The 15,710-nt window shown below is 38.4% G+C and overlaps 1 protein-coding gene across 29 annotated transcripts in view; it reads left to right on the top strand.

The window, feature by feature from the left end:
* LOC128303635 (zinc finger protein 271) overlaps positions 1–7,996 on the top strand; it is a 47,397-nt gene extending 39,401 nt beyond the window's left edge. For 25 of the 29 annotated variants that reach the window (XM_053040646.1, XM_053040647.1, XM_053040672.1 and 22 more), the window contains 4 exons: positions 554–637; positions 2,828–2,995; positions 3,089–3,429; positions 6,327–7,996. In XM_053040646.1, coding sequence (XP_052896606.1) covers positions 554–637; positions 2,828–2,995; positions 3,089–3,429; positions 6,327–6,964 — 1,231 coding nt within the window. In that variant the 3' untranslated portion in view covers positions 6,965–7,996. The remainder of the gene's footprint in view (positions 1–553; positions 638–2,827; positions 2,996–3,088; positions 3,430–6,326) is intronic. The other 4 variants (XM_053040660.1, XM_053040655.1, XM_053040650.1 and 1 more) reach the window with 2 other exon arrangements.
* Positions 7,997–15,710: the final 7,714 nt, after the last annotated feature.

The raw sequence follows: 15,710 nt of genomic DNA, 5'->3' as shown, positions 1-15,710 counted from the left end.
CCAAGATAAAAGATCCATATGTTATTGTATGTGAAAGATACTGTATTGCAAGGATGATTTAGTAGTGAAAATTTATGTTAAAAAATGTAGCAATATTTTTCTGAGTTAACTTAACTGAGTACTATAAAAACATTATCCTATCAATATTTACTACGTACTCCATAGACTTTTGTTTCAATTGTACACAATTGTTGGTAAACATTATCTGATGCAATTTCTCCGTCAACTGTTAATTTCGACGAGGAGTTGATCTCTAATGCATATTATGATCTAATGCCCTTTAGTTTCAAGAACGTAAGCTCTTTCGATTTTGGCTTAGTTTTCCCACTCTTACAGAAAAAGTAAATATTAGAAAATTAGAAAAAAAAACGAACATTGGAAATGGTACATATCTTGTTGTACATTTTTGTGAAGGAGCTAAGAACGGAATCTCTTTAAAAACAACACGAAAAGAACCTCCCACCTGCAAGATCTCTGTTTGTGTGTGTGCGCGTGTGTTTCTTGTACTTGAGCGTTTTTTTTTTGTTCGTTAAATTTGTTGTTCTATCAACAGATTGCATACCGGAGAGTCTCCCTATCGGTGTTCGTACTGTAACAAGTCATTCACCAGAAAAGAGCACCTCAAGAACCACGTCAGGTGAGGGCCGGTTTTATTTCCATTCTGTCCTGTCCTCTCTTCTCGCTCACACTCGTCTTTCTATCTCTATTTCTCCTACCGCTCTTCATCGTTCTCTTCACCAGTTTTGCCTGTCGTTTGTATCTTGCCATGCTCTCGAACCAACATGCCATGTTTATCATTCCTCTCGAATCAAGCAAACCAAATATTCAAAAACCATTCACTCACATGTCGCCCACAACACAACATAAGAACTAGCAGAATCATTTTTATGTGCCTCACATAGCTTAATGTGTATCTCTAACTAAATAATGCATCTCGAGCCCTGCGTGAGTGTATGTCCCATTGTGCGTTGCTCCTGAGCCCCAAATAACTTATAGAACTTCAAGTATTCACGCTTTTCAGTTTGTTTCCTATTTAGTTGATTAGTTTTTTTAGTATTATTTTTCTTCCATAACTTGTCACTCTCATTCGTTATCGAACCGTATTTCTCACTGCAGATTACTGAATGTGTGATTTTTTTTATTATATAACTGCAACAACGCTATAGACCAATTACCCTTTTCGTGCTTAACATCGCGTGTGTACACACTAGAAAAAAGATGAATTCATGGTATAGTTGGGATTTATCATTGTTCTGTGAGCAATTAAATTCCCTCTTTTTGATGATATTGGTGATATCGTTTTAAAATTTAAAAAATTATTACAAAACAATTCATATTTATGACATCCACACGCAAACACACAAGCTTATCCCACGCACCCAATTTATTCATGATTCTAAAATCATCGATCGAATTAGTTCAAATGAAACGGTGCGCTTGCGTCCAATGTTTCGAACGTTGTGTACATAATATAATGAAGTGATTGGTGAGAGAGAACATGATGATGGTGATAATAGCAATAATGAAAGTAATGCTAGAAAATAAAACATGCCTCGGTACCATCCGGAAAATGGAAGCTTGCGAACACGGGGGACACAGTAACATGAGGAGAACACAAATGGAGAGAGCCACACCACCAAGGCCCAATGTGTGCACATAAAGTGCAAATTATGCATCCTGTTTACGGTTCAGTCTTTTTTGGCGAGTGTGAGCAAAAATTGGATTTTCATGTCCGGTGGCAATTTCAATTCCAATAGCGCGCAATCTAATTAGATTACTACATCATTAATGATATATGTATGGCCGTGGTGGAAATTAATTCAATCGATTGTTTTTTGGAGTCGTGTTACACGACTCGCAATATTAAACGATTGTTGTAGCCATATGCGGTTTGCACATTTGTCGATTTCAAAAAAATAATATTTCGAACACGAAATGTTTCAAATTAGTAACAAAAGTTTATGGATGTATCGTAGTCATAACAGTCGCAATAGTTTAGTAGCTTTGAGTTTTAGTAACTTTTTTATTTATGGAGCAATACTAAGAGTTCTGGAATAATAAATATCCTTCAAACAGTTATCGATATCCTCACATCTACTTCCCGAGTTTTGTCCCATTATCGTCATCACCTTCACCTATCATTACAACCTATCCTTCACTGTTCATCATACACAGTTTATATACTTTGTTATATGATTACTTTTATATATTTGTTTTACACATTACGTTTGGTATTGGTGTTGCTGTAATAAAATAAATTGAACCGCATTTTTATTTTCCCATCCTTGAAGTTTGTAACGTAAATGATTCCCTTTTGGTGTCTTTTCAGTCCATTCCTGTTTCCTACAATAATTTCTCATAAAAATCAACCACCCAATTACACAACGTATTCCGTTTGATATATTGTCACTCACTAAAACAACAACATTCATTACACTTACCGCATCCACATAAATTTGCATGCACACACACATCATTGAAAAACTTATACATACATATTACATATATCACTTAAAATTTAGTATCATTCAATAGAGGCTATCGTTTGCGAGGTATTAAAAGGATATTAGTTAAGAACTTTTTTAAAAAACGTTTGGGCTATGTTTTTGTAGCTTTTGATTCATAATATAAATTAATTTAACTAATATCCTTCATTGAATACCTATGCAGACATCAGGCGTTCGTTAGCGATAATAAAACGTATCCCCTTTCTAATTATAATTTGTGTAACAACATATGAGCGTAAAATTTAAATCACAATTCTTTGTTTCCATTCTTTTTCAATTTTGTCTCCTGCCTCATGCCGGAAATGGAAATAATCTAACAGATTGCACACGGGCGATTCACCGCACAAATGTGAGTACTGCAACAAAACGTTTACGCGGAAGGAGCATCTCAACAATCACATGCGCCAGCACAGTGGTGACAATCCGCACTGTTGCAATGTGTGCAACAAGACCTTCACCCGGAAGGAGCATTTGATCAACCACATGAGGTAAATGACTCGCAGCTACTGCGAAACGTATCGGAGCAGAAGTGCCCAGCCGTTGTATGATGCGCTATAATCCATTTTGTCATCTATTTTTAGTCGTTCGCACACGGGAGAGCGTCCGTTCCAGTGTGACGAGTGTGGCAAATCGTTCCCACTGAAGGGCAATCTGCTGTTCCACCAGCGTAGCCACACCAAGGGCCAACCGATGGATCGACCGTTCCGGTGCGATATGTGCCCGAAGGATTTCATCTGCAAGGGCCATCTGGTGTCGCACCAGCGGTCTCACACGGGCGAGAAGAATCATCACTGCCCACAGTGCAGCAAGTCGTATGTTGAGCGGGGTAATATGTTGCGGCACATGAAGAAAACGCATCCGGACGCGGTCATTCCGGTGCTACCGAAGTTGCCCCACATTAAGGTCGAACCGAAGTCTACCGGTAAGTGAACGAATGTAGGGTCGAACTTTTACATTAATACCATAGAGATAGTGTGTTGAGGGTGGTAGCAGTAAACGTTGCTTTTCAGCTTGTTGTGTTTTATTTTTGTTTTCATCTGGTTTGACCCACTCTCGACGTTACATATTTTGCTATTGGTTTTGTGACGCTTTTGTACAGACGATAGGCTTATTCCTCGCTTTATCATGTTTAATCTTTTATTAGAACCTAATATTTGGTGCGTATAACCTTTGAAACCTCAAGTTTTCATTGGAGAAGTCTTTTTTATACCAAAGTGTGTAAACTTAATACAAAATTAATAGCGCAACACTCACTGTTTCTCAACCACCAAGATGGAAGCCTATTGTCTATCAAAAGCTTTAATTTGTAATATTTTAGCACGTGTGTATGTAATTGTTAGTTTTGTTTTATGCGCTCAGATCAAAACATTTATTACGGTATTTGTGTGTTTATTTTAGTTAAGCCAATGGTTACTTCCTTCTAGATTTATTTATTTTTTATCTTTAATCTCTTATCTGTCTCTCTCTTTATTTATAATAAGTTAGTATGCCCAATAAGTTCGTAAGAATAACATTATTGATGATTGAGATCTGCCTTATCAAGAGCTTGTTTTTACGTTGCCGACTGTAGCGTTTTTTCCTTCTTTCTTTAGGGTTATGTTTTTCAATTCGTTTCGATTTTAGTTTTGGGATGTGGTAATGAAACGTATACACAGTAATTGTAGCGGCCGAAAACACAACTTTCAAAATCCAATACTTCCAGTCACATTCCAACAGTTTCAATAACGTTTAACAATGATTTTGTTGATTTTTTTTACAAACGTTAAAGTTAATTAACTTTCTCGGTTGTGGACGTAAAAGTGATCCAAGAATTGTCTACTAACGTTTCACTGCTCAGTTCTCTCCTCTGTAATAGTGAGATTCCTTTTTAAAGAAAAATTAAACTATTTTTGTTTTTAACTTTAGTTTACATAAAGTACATTTTGTTTCTATATTCGATTCATCCATCAAAAGAATCACACTAATCGATTAATGCTCTCATCCTCCTAAGCGAAGATTTTTTTCTTTTCGCAACATACAACACTTTACAACATAGACTGCTTGAGTGTTTGAGTTTGGTAGTGTTCTTTCTTTCCTTTGTCCGTTCTTTTTCTCTCCTTTTCACACGTATTAAGTCTATCTACTTTTTTAAATTAGTAACTAGTTCCAGTACAGTTGCATCTTATTTCATTCCTTTAATTTATTCTTAATTGATTATGCGTGCTTTAGAGTTGATTCTTATACTTACTACTTCTACCTATTTATTGAGTGTTTTTTAACCACACGTGCAAACGTGTCCAAAATTATTTAATTAAATTTCCAAAAAAAACATAGCCCATATTTCGGTTGAATGTGAATTGAGATAATGCCCGCCCGCCCCTCCCGAGGAAGCCCACAGTGCGAAACCAAAAAAAAAGAGCATAAAACTATGTGTGTCGGGTGCGTTGCATTCGGACAAGTCCCTTCAGCGAACGGAATGAAAAAAGAAAACCCGAAACACACATACACATCTTCGCACGCAATGATAGAATGCAACAATCACGGAGGGGCGGACAGATTCGATGGAAGAGTATTATTAGGAAGCAAGTGGAAAAGTCGAAAAGTAAAGGACAAATTTAAATCGATAAAATCCAACAATCCTTGGCCTTGGATGAGTGAAGTTGTTGAACCAAGATCACATGAGAGTATCACAAACAGTTGCACACTTCTTCATCACACACAACTTTTCGGACCCTCCCCCCCCCATCACCGGTTCTCTTGTTTGTTGTCATTGTAAAATGTCTTCAAACCCAATCACCAATTCGCTCCAAAAATAACTTTCGTCAAACTGAAGAACTGAATACAAAAGCGTTCGAAAAAAAAACTTACGAACATAATTGATAGCTCCAATCCTTTAACTACCCCAACACCCCCTCAGGCACCGCCTACAACTCACTAAAACACTACAGAAAAAAACTACTACCCTTCATCAAAATTACATCCACCACACACATCATTCGAAATTATGACACTTGCTATATTGGGAAGTGAAATGTGAATCTTTATCCAACAAAATCAAAGCAAAGGAAGAGAATGAGAAGAGAAGGCTCAGTCGGCATGATAGCGATAGCACAGAGAGGGAGATAATCTTTTCTTAATCCTTTTTGAAAGTATAAATCGAAACCACAAATATTGTTAGCTTCTGTTTCCGTATCCAACGAGAAAAGCGCAACAACATTGCTGTTATATTTGATGTTTGTTTTTGATTCATTCACTACGTAATTGGAAAACATACTGTTATGCGTACAAACTCTAGTGGATCTGCAATTAACGGGATGTTTGCTACCGTTTTGTACTGCGCGCTCGCAATTACACACATACACACAGTTGATTAAAAAATTGTCAAAAAAGCATCCATTCATTTTGTGCATCCCTTACTATGTCGAGTTCTTCGTTGTACATGTACAAAGTATTATTAACATAATGGACGAGATGTGGTTGAAGATTAACGAATATGAGGGATGTTGAACAAGATAATGAAGATGATCATGAGGAGCGCGCGAAACGAACGTAGCGAAGAGATTTGGCAAATTCCAAAATTCAATGAAAGCCTCTCACTTTTAGAGGAAATATTTCAATGTATTATATATTTTTTGTATGTCAAAAAACCCCCACAATTTGGATATGGAATATTCATTATCTTGTAACGATCCTCTAGTTCGCTTTTCGCTCACCCTCGATCATATACTGTTCACGCTCTCTCTCTCTCTCTCTTTTTGTCTGTGTGTCTCTCTCTCTCTATATCTCTCTCTGTCTCTCTCTCGTTATGTCAACTCTCTCTCTCTCTCTTTCCCAACTCAGTATCTCAGCCCGCGTCCGTGGTGACGTCGCCGGCTCAGGCCACGTCAACAATAACGTCGATTATCTCCAACAATACTCATCCATCGCAGCATCATCATCACATTCAACCGAAAATGGAACAGAAATCTCAGATACATCATCTTCCGCTTCCTCATCAGCATCCAGCTCACCAGCTGCACCACCACATCTCGGCGGGCCCCCCGCCCCCACCGCCATCGATGCATCTGCCGCCGCCAAATCCGCAGTTGGCAGCGCTCGCCCTCCATCATCAGGTCCAGCAGCATCAGCAGCAGCAACAACAGCAGCAGCAACAGCAGCCGCAATCTTCGCCTTCAACGGTACGAACCCAGCCATCCCCTCGTACATCACATCCGCCGCCGCCGCATCCACAGCAGCAGCAACCGCAGCAGCAGCCGCCGCCGGAAAGCCACCAGCAACAGGGACCGGGCCCAGCTGGACCCCTTCCACCTCAGCACCATACGGTCCCGGTTACTATTATAACCCATGCTGGAAGCATTAATCCGGGCAACATGCCGGTGGTGGATGCGGGAACGGCTAACGGGCGAGTCGGTGCGATACAGATGCATCACCTTGCCGCGGCCCAGCAGTCGGCCGAAGAGCACTCGGTGGTTTATTGAAACAACGGCATCGGTGGCGGTAGTGGCGCTGTCAGCGCAGGCAGCAGAGGCAGCAGAGCAAGTGGTGGCCATAACAACAAACAACAACCATCCGCCATTAGCAACGGGAGTAGTAGCGGCATAGGAGCAGCCACAGTATCGGCTCGTATTGGTAATATAGAGCTGATTGTGCCAACCATTACCACTACTACTGGGGCCACTAGAGCCGGCGGTAACGCCACCGGAGCCACCGGTGGTGTTGTAGCGAACGTCGTTAATCATGCTCCACCACTACTTGAAACACCAAATGTCGCCACCGAACAGCAACAACAGTATCAACATTCGATCGCTCTAATGCCTTTGCTGCAGCAACAGCAGCAACATCATCTTGTGCAAGCAGCATCGCTACTGCAACCGGCACAGCAGCAGCTATTCAAGTCAGAACACAACAAAACACTAACCCAGCTGTAGTAGTAAAACTAGTAGTTGTTTAGGTGAGGATAGCAGATGGAGAAAAGCAGCTTGTTTTATTTTTTATACATTAAAACGAATATTTTTAACTGTGAATTCGCAAATATCTTTTTTTATAGGAGTTACACTCTGTTACAATGTCTAGGGACCGTTTATTACTACCTTTGAAAAGGTATTACAAAACGAGACTGTAAAGTGTAATGAATACGAATAACTAAAAATGGATTATTTACGGCGGTATGCATCTATCTCTCCCGTACACGATACGCCAATAGCGATGCAGGAGGCGTCATATTTGGACGCGAAACCAGTGAGCAGACAGGCTAAAATCGGTTTGCGTAAAATCGTTATTCAGGCACAGTCAAATCAAAACAGTGTTCGATTGTTTAAGATGTGATGAACGATTGATATCGCTTGTTTATGACGTGAAGTGAAAGTGAGATGATATATTTTTTGTTTCTTCATTTGTTTCCTTCTGTTTAAAGTAGATTCCATACAAATACAAATGGAAACCGCTGCACACAAAACAGGAGAAAAAAAAAACAAAACAAAAAAAGAAGTACAGATATATGCAATTAGTAGTTTTAAAGTAGCGAAGAGAAAATAGAGTGCAAAGATGAGTTACGCTAAGTTTAACTGAACACAAATAACACGTAAGAGTAGCGATAACAAAATGGAGAATTATACAAACACATGTGCAACCTAAAATAAAGTGAAACAACCAATACCAGTAAAATTGATGCAAGAGCACACCGTAAAGGTGCGTAAGGAAACGAAAGCATAAGAAAAGTTGTAAAAGAGCAAAAATATTAACATGTAAAATTGTACGTGATGTGGTTGAAGAGAGAGAGTAGAATGTGACACGAGCTGTATAAAACATAACAAAAGGGGAAAAGAGCAAAAAAAATTAGAAACATATACGAACAAAAGTCTTTGTAGTGTTTAGCGAGATGTGAGCGAGATAAAGAAAAACAGTTTGATATAACAGCATGCGGCACACCCGTACCAGGCGCGGTGTGCAAGAAAAATATGGAGTAGAACCTTAGTGAGTAGTATGTGAGTTAAGTACTAAAATTATATACACATAAATCTATATATATATATATATATATACCAAGCTATATCTTTATATATATACACAAGAAGCAGAAAAAACTCACTGATGGACGAAGCGAGCATAGCAAACAACAAGCCACATTTAAGAAACGGAAAAAGATAATAATTAACGGAAACAGCAACAACAAAAGCATAAAGATATCGATATCAAATATCGAAGAAAGCGCGCGATACTAACGTGTTTTACGTGTAAAAAAAACCCCTATCTAAACTGAACTACGGTGGTTTGCAATGGAAAACAGATTTCGAGACACCACAGACTCCCAAAGCGCCACTCTCCGGTTCGGTTTTGCGCCATTTCCGTTTGCTACCTTGGGTGATGATACACTTGTCTTAGACAGTTTTACACAACTATTATTACCCTTCTACGAAACGGTGTGCGGCAGCGCGCATAGGGCGTCGTGTGTTTGCTTTTGTCAGATCGTCGCATATATTACATGTGAACGTGAGTGTATGTGCGCGCGCTCGCGCAATATATTCGAAAGGGGGCATCTCGGAACCGTGTTCTGATTTTAACAAAACAAAATATAGAAGTATAAGCTTCTTTCGGTAAAGTAAATGGCAACAGTAAATGCAATACAAAAAAACCACAAGGAAAAACACAGGACTCTTGTGTAGTTCGACCACAACATAAAAAACAAACACACAAAACTATATGGTACGTTTTAGTTGGTAGATATCACCATTCGTAAGGGGAAAGTCCAGTGGTGGTGTGCAAAACAAAATCGTAATAGAATCAAGAGAGAGAGAGAGAGAATCAATACTTAATCTTAACACAATTGTTGAAATAGATGAAATAGTGTGAGAAATAAACAAAGTAATCTTAAACAAGCAAAACAAACGAACCTGTAGTAGCCCAACACGACGAACCCGGATGAAGACGTTTTCAGAAAGAACCTTCTCTAAACAGTGTCGAACCAGTAAGGGGAACATCAGCCGTACAAAGATAAACAAAATCACAGGCCCATACACACTCCAAAAAAATGGGAGAACGTAGATAAGATTGATGCCTCGAATCGAGTTACAACTTCGACGATCTCTCTGCTGCACCCGTTCACAAGGCAAGGATCAGGAGGTAATGAGAACTTGGCGCTTTCTATCTGGCAAACACTCCCGTTGGGGCAACAAAATACAAATGTAACAGTGTAACAGTACTACAAACACAAACTCTAGCATAAGTAAATTTCAAATGCTGCGTGTGGAGTGCGCAAACCATGTTAGGAGCTCTTTTACAAACGTTGTTAAAGCTACAACAAAATCACATACAACACATAAACACACGAACCGTTCTGATAATGGGTGCTGTGTTTGCAGACAGGTGAGAGAAAAAGGTGAGACAAACCAAGCCAAGCGAACCCCACTACTACATAGGCAACAGAGAAGGGGATGTTTGAATTGGAACGGAAAATTTAACCGATAAAAGCAGATCGGATGCTTTCTGTGGTCTCCAAGTCTCTCACGGGTCTCCTCCCCCTCGTGTGTATGAGTGTGTATAGGCGGATACGGTCGAGGAAAAGCAAAAAAAAGAAAAATCCCAGAAACAAGAGGAGAAAACTCAACGTTCGCGGGTGACACATAGTACAACTTTATTTAAAGCGTTTAAGGTAAAACAGCAACAACAACAAAAAAATGGAAAACTAAAACAAGTGTAGCACTTAGAGATGATAAACAAGAAGTATAAAACGCAGTGTACAGTGAAAGAAGCGACACAACAAAAAACATTACATAGTAGGAAGGTGTGTAATAAAAAAGATACATGATTTTTAAGGTGATATACGATAAGAAACAAAACGCGTACACAAACAAATATACACACAGACACACGCCACAGTGAAAGTATTGTTATTTTTTTATTACTATTCGAGAATCTCTACAGCCAGCCACTGATTTTAGTTTTTGTCAATGTCTGTCTCTACGGTACTACTACAAACGGCATCTACACACTGGCAATCCCTTGAGTTAGGCAATCTGAAGATCATGATCATTTCATTACAAGATAGGATACAGATACGAATACTACATCACCATTACAATATATATATGTATCTACGTACAGCTTACATATAGTGCGCAACGCAGTAACAACAGGAATGTCCCTTCACAATTCACACACCCTTGACCGTTTGTCCTGAAGATAGTGCGCATGGGACACATCTGCGTTTCATGATTTCATCGTTCTTCGACCCATCTTTTCGGGTATTTTGTTTCTGTGTGTATGGTTTTATTTTTGGTTTGTAAACAACACTACAAACTACAAATGAATGGAATGCCATACTACCTTTTTACGAACACCAACACCAGCAAATGCGAAAAACAATTTCCTCTCGGGAAGGAAAACGCTTCTGATGGGCATTGTCTACAATAGATGTTCAATAGCGAATTAATTTAAACAACACACTACAATATAGTATACAGTAAAACATACATAACGATAATAGTATAACAAAGACACATACAAACGCCCCCCCCTTCACCCCATACATACATGTACGAAAAGATATGTTTAAGTATAATTTTCTATAACATGAGTTTCGTTAAATGGTTTCGCAGAGTAATTTGTTTGTACACCTGTTAGGTTTTGTGTCTGTTCAATGTTCAATAAGCAACAATGTGTACCACCTAATCATACCTAATACCTACAAGTTGCAGAAGCAAGAGCAGGACTGTGTTCGTGTGTGTGTCTATGTTTAAAACAAAATCATTATCAATTTTTACTACATCACTACTACTACTACTACTACCTACTACAAATACTGCTACTATTAACAGAACAGCATCATCTCACCCATAGCTTGTTTGCTAATTACAATAGAACTACTACACATCATAGCCACTGCAATAGTTTCCCATAAGCATCGCCAACAAACGTACACATCAATGGAATATCATTGTTTAATATGCATTTTGTTTGGGCACAACTTTTTAATAACTGCATTGTTTTGCATTTTGGTGTTTGGTTCCAACGTGTTCTAAGAAAGGCATTCGGAAAGAGTTTGAATAGTGTGTTCAGGTTGGTTGCATTAAGAAATGGCTTGAGTTGCTTCACAACCTCAGATTCCCCAGAGTGACCAATCCAATCTGATTTCGACACGTGCAAAAGAAAGACCGCAAATACCTAAAACATCTGCAAAACAAGGGGGCGCAAAACATACAATAATAACCCCAAAAGACGTTCCTTCCGTTGTGATAGTAAAGGGAGAGGAAATAATCATGAATGGTGAGAGATAGAAGTAAAACAAAAACAAAAAAGGATTATAAAACAAAAAAACCCACAAAAGAAACCCAATCCATCTGTAAGTGTATCGTAAAACAAGGATGTGGCAATCATATACAATACAGTGAACAATGCAATGCACATGATGAACGGCGATGTAACGATCGTGCTACGAGAATCGGTTTTATTTAGTTTAATAATTAAAATTGGTATTATTTCGAACGAAATATGTGAATAAGGTGAATATACAAAGCATTAGTTTTGGTCCTGGTTTTTGGTGTGTGGCGTACCGGCGTTGTTTTCTTCAACAGCGAGTGGATTAATATGTTTTAGCTAAGTCTTTTCGTACGGTTCACCGTTTACTTTTAGACTTTTTTTTTTACACCCTGAAGTTAGAATAAACGTGGTAATTATGTATATGCGTAGCAGCTTTCCACTACACTGACGTGTGTTTTACAACACATATGAGCGTTTGTTGAAATAAAATAAAAAAAAAACATGAAAATTAAGATAGTGTGTAAAGAGTGGGTAAGTGAACAGGAAGAATGATCTGTCGAGCACATCATTTCATAAAACAATCATAAAATAGGGATGTAAACATTGCATACAAAAGTAATGTAACAGTTGCAACACTGCGATCAACACAAGCGATCAGAGAATTCATCAAAGATGAAGGAGAATATCGAACAAAGCTGACGAATGGATTACACAAGTACAACAGAATCAGACCAGAAAAGGGAAAGTAAAAGGGAAAACGAAAAAAAATACGGAGGATTTCTTTTCTAATCGCACAACATATTAAACTAACATATATGTGAAATAATTCTCTTTTCGAAAAACACCCTAAGAATGTGCTTTTTTTGTTGATCGTTCTGGCAAAAGTGGAAACAAGACCCCAAGTATGACCCCACATAAACGCTACATGGTTTTGAAGTTTCACGAACCCGCAAATGCGGCATGTAGCCAGGCAGGGACAGATTTAAGTAAAGTAAAAAGTGTAGTCTAACAAAAACTCACGCCATATATGATACAAATGCAGCTCTAGCAGATATAGCAACCAAGACGACAAGCGAAGAGAAAAAAACAACATGGAAGAAAGGTACCTATAATAGAGTCAAGGATATGCAATGCGTCGTAAACAAAAACTAACAATAGAGATGAGTATATAAATGATTACACACCTTTTTGAGTTGTTGTTTTTATTTCCTTTATTTGTTTTTTTTTATATTGATCGTTATTCATTATTCATTTCCGACATTCCGAGAAGTTTCTTAACTGAGTGATTAGTTACTCTTTTTTTAGGGAACTCAGAGGGAACAGAGCTAAATCTGTTATGGTATTGATTAGATAAATGTTCTTTTATTTTCTCATTGCGTTTTTCAAGAAAATGAAGTATCATGTAGTGAAAATTGTATTTCTTTTTGGTGGTGAATTGTACCATTTTCATTTTAAATATTTAGGATGATTTCTCCTTTCTTGTGCCAGCGAGATAACATTTTACTCTTTAGGGCTTTCTGATGGATGTTTATTTAATATCTCGCATCGGCATGACTTCGATAACTGGAAGCCGCTCGTAGTAAATATTCATAATTTGGTCACATCATACTCCCACTTTTTTAGTAAAATATTTTCCATTTTGTAACTTGTCTATCTTTTCCTAAATTTATTTATTAATCATTTTTTAGAAAAAGCAGCCTCTATTTTTTCTTCCAATGTTTCACTTGGTGGACATTTTTCTCTAACATTTTTCGGGACGTTCGTTGTCTCTTTCGCGTTGAAGTCTCCCGTACTGAATCATTCGTTCTGCTGACTGATGTTCACCTTCAGCAGATTTCCTGTGACTTTCTGCGGTTTCACACATTTATGGTGTGTGCATCCTTACCATGTGCATGAGTTAGAGATTTAATAAGTTTATTTTCAGATGCTTTTGGAAGCTCCAAGAAAAGAATCATCTTACAATTGTTTCAAAGTACTTTATGGGAAGTTTTGTTTTTTTACATATAAATAGTGTTATTAATTTAATACCTTTGTTTTTATGATATTATTCATTTTAATTGTGGTTTTCATTTCAGACTGAAAGAATGTAGTGCGATCGTTACAGGTTGTTTAGCCTCCCAAAAGGCGACGTAAAGGAACGGCTTCAAAGATCAGTTTGCGCCTCTCGAAAACAATGGAATATCCAGTTTCTGTCCGACAGAAACATCTGTAAGAATTGTTCAAATCCACGTAACTCCACTTTATTGTCCTTTATTTTTATTTTAGTTTTTCTGTTGCTATCTCTCTGGTATGTGATTTGCGCACGAAACAGTATTCACCCTTTTGCAGCGGATAATGTTGATGCGGCATTTACCAAGGACATGTACAAAACAATGTTAAAAACGTCAACACGCTAATGAAGAGTAGACAATGGAAGAGAAACCTTTTTACTCTGTTTACTCTCTGCTTTCGTGCAACGGTGTACCGAAATTGGTGACAAAAAGCAAAAAAAAAAACGATACGAAACAAAAACCAAACTAAACATAGACTAGGTATAACTATTTTGTTTGTTGTAAAGATGTTATAGCGAATGTAAATAAGTAGTACGCGAAAAAAAAATCAAACAAACAAACCGAAAAGCCACGCAAACAAACAGCGAAAAATAGGAAAGTCATATAGTCAAAACCACCCCACACACACACACATGAAAGCAATCCGTATCTATTCTTCAGCATCCTCACGGAAGATCTGCGCGGATCCAACGGGGGAGGGAAAAACAAATTCTAGCAAAATAATACGCGCAGTAAAGTGAAAACAATGTGGCAAAACGCGTGTGCAGAACAGACTGTGGAGAGAGCCATTTAGCGAAGGCGAAGGTAAAAACCACACTTCCCAAGCAGCTCTAAACTTTGGAACGTTTATTCAAGCTGTGTGCGCTTTGTTATATTTTGTGTGCCAGAAAAAAAACACACACACACACACTAAAATGTCAAGCAAAAAAACCCAGCAAAACGGTCATATTTTTTGGAAAACTTTAATTAACTGCACATTTACTTTACGACGAACGTCACGAAAGCGCAAAGGACGTTCAGCGGCAAACAATACTGACAAACAAACGGTGATATGATGAGGAAGGAAAGGTGTGAATTCCTTGTAACGTGAAGGCAAAGGGAGGCGATTTTGTAGTGGACGAAATTGTGTAAATTAGTAATGGAAATAGAAGGGGTGAAATGATGAACCCACACGTGTGATGTTCGCTAGTGATCGTAAGCATGTAAAACGCACTCTCTGAGAACAGGAAAATGGACTGCTAGTAAGGTGTTTGTGGATAATTTTATAGGAAGAAAAACCCAACAATACGCGTGCTTGAAAGGGAGGGAAAGGGCTTAGGGCTGTAGGTAAATGGGGAAACGAATGGAACAAGTATTACGAGAACGCTTGCTTGTAAATAGGAAAATGGATAAGACATGTGACAGATGGAAACTTTTTACACACACCACCCCACACGACAATTCGGTGCTGCTCCGTGAGAGATCCGCAAAAAAAAGGGCAGGAGAAAAGGGGTTTCGATCAGGCGAAGAAGCGGATTGACACCACTGTTAGATATCGAGCAAATTGTTTGGTGATGCTTTAGTGTTCATACCATTATATACAGCGGTGACCCGAGAAGACGGCAAAAATGGCATGCGATAAGCAAATTATACAACTGGATATACGCAAGAAAGAAGGGGCAACACATGCAAAGAGAATGCTATATAAAAAGCGGTTACGTTCTATTGTTTTGCTTTTGTGTTGTACTGTTTGCGTTTAGGTGTCGGAAAAATGTCAAGGCAAGATACAATAAGTTGCGTTCGCAGACAAAATGAATAGCCCAGGACACACGAACAGCTGATGAGCAACACACAGTATTTGTCCGGCTAGAGCAGCAATATCGAGGGACCGTCAACTAATAATATTAATAACTAAAATAATCCTTCAAGCGCGCGCGGA

This window comes from Anopheles moucheti, chromosome 3, assembly GCF_943734755.1.
Source record: "Anopheles moucheti chromosome 3, idAnoMoucSN_F20_07, whole genome shotgun sequence".
NCBI classification, from domain to species: Eukaryota; Metazoa; Arthropoda; class Insecta; order Diptera; family Culicidae; genus Anopheles; species Anopheles moucheti.
Note: the sequence above shows the minus strand (reverse complement) of the source record. Positions and strands in the feature narration are given on the sequence as shown.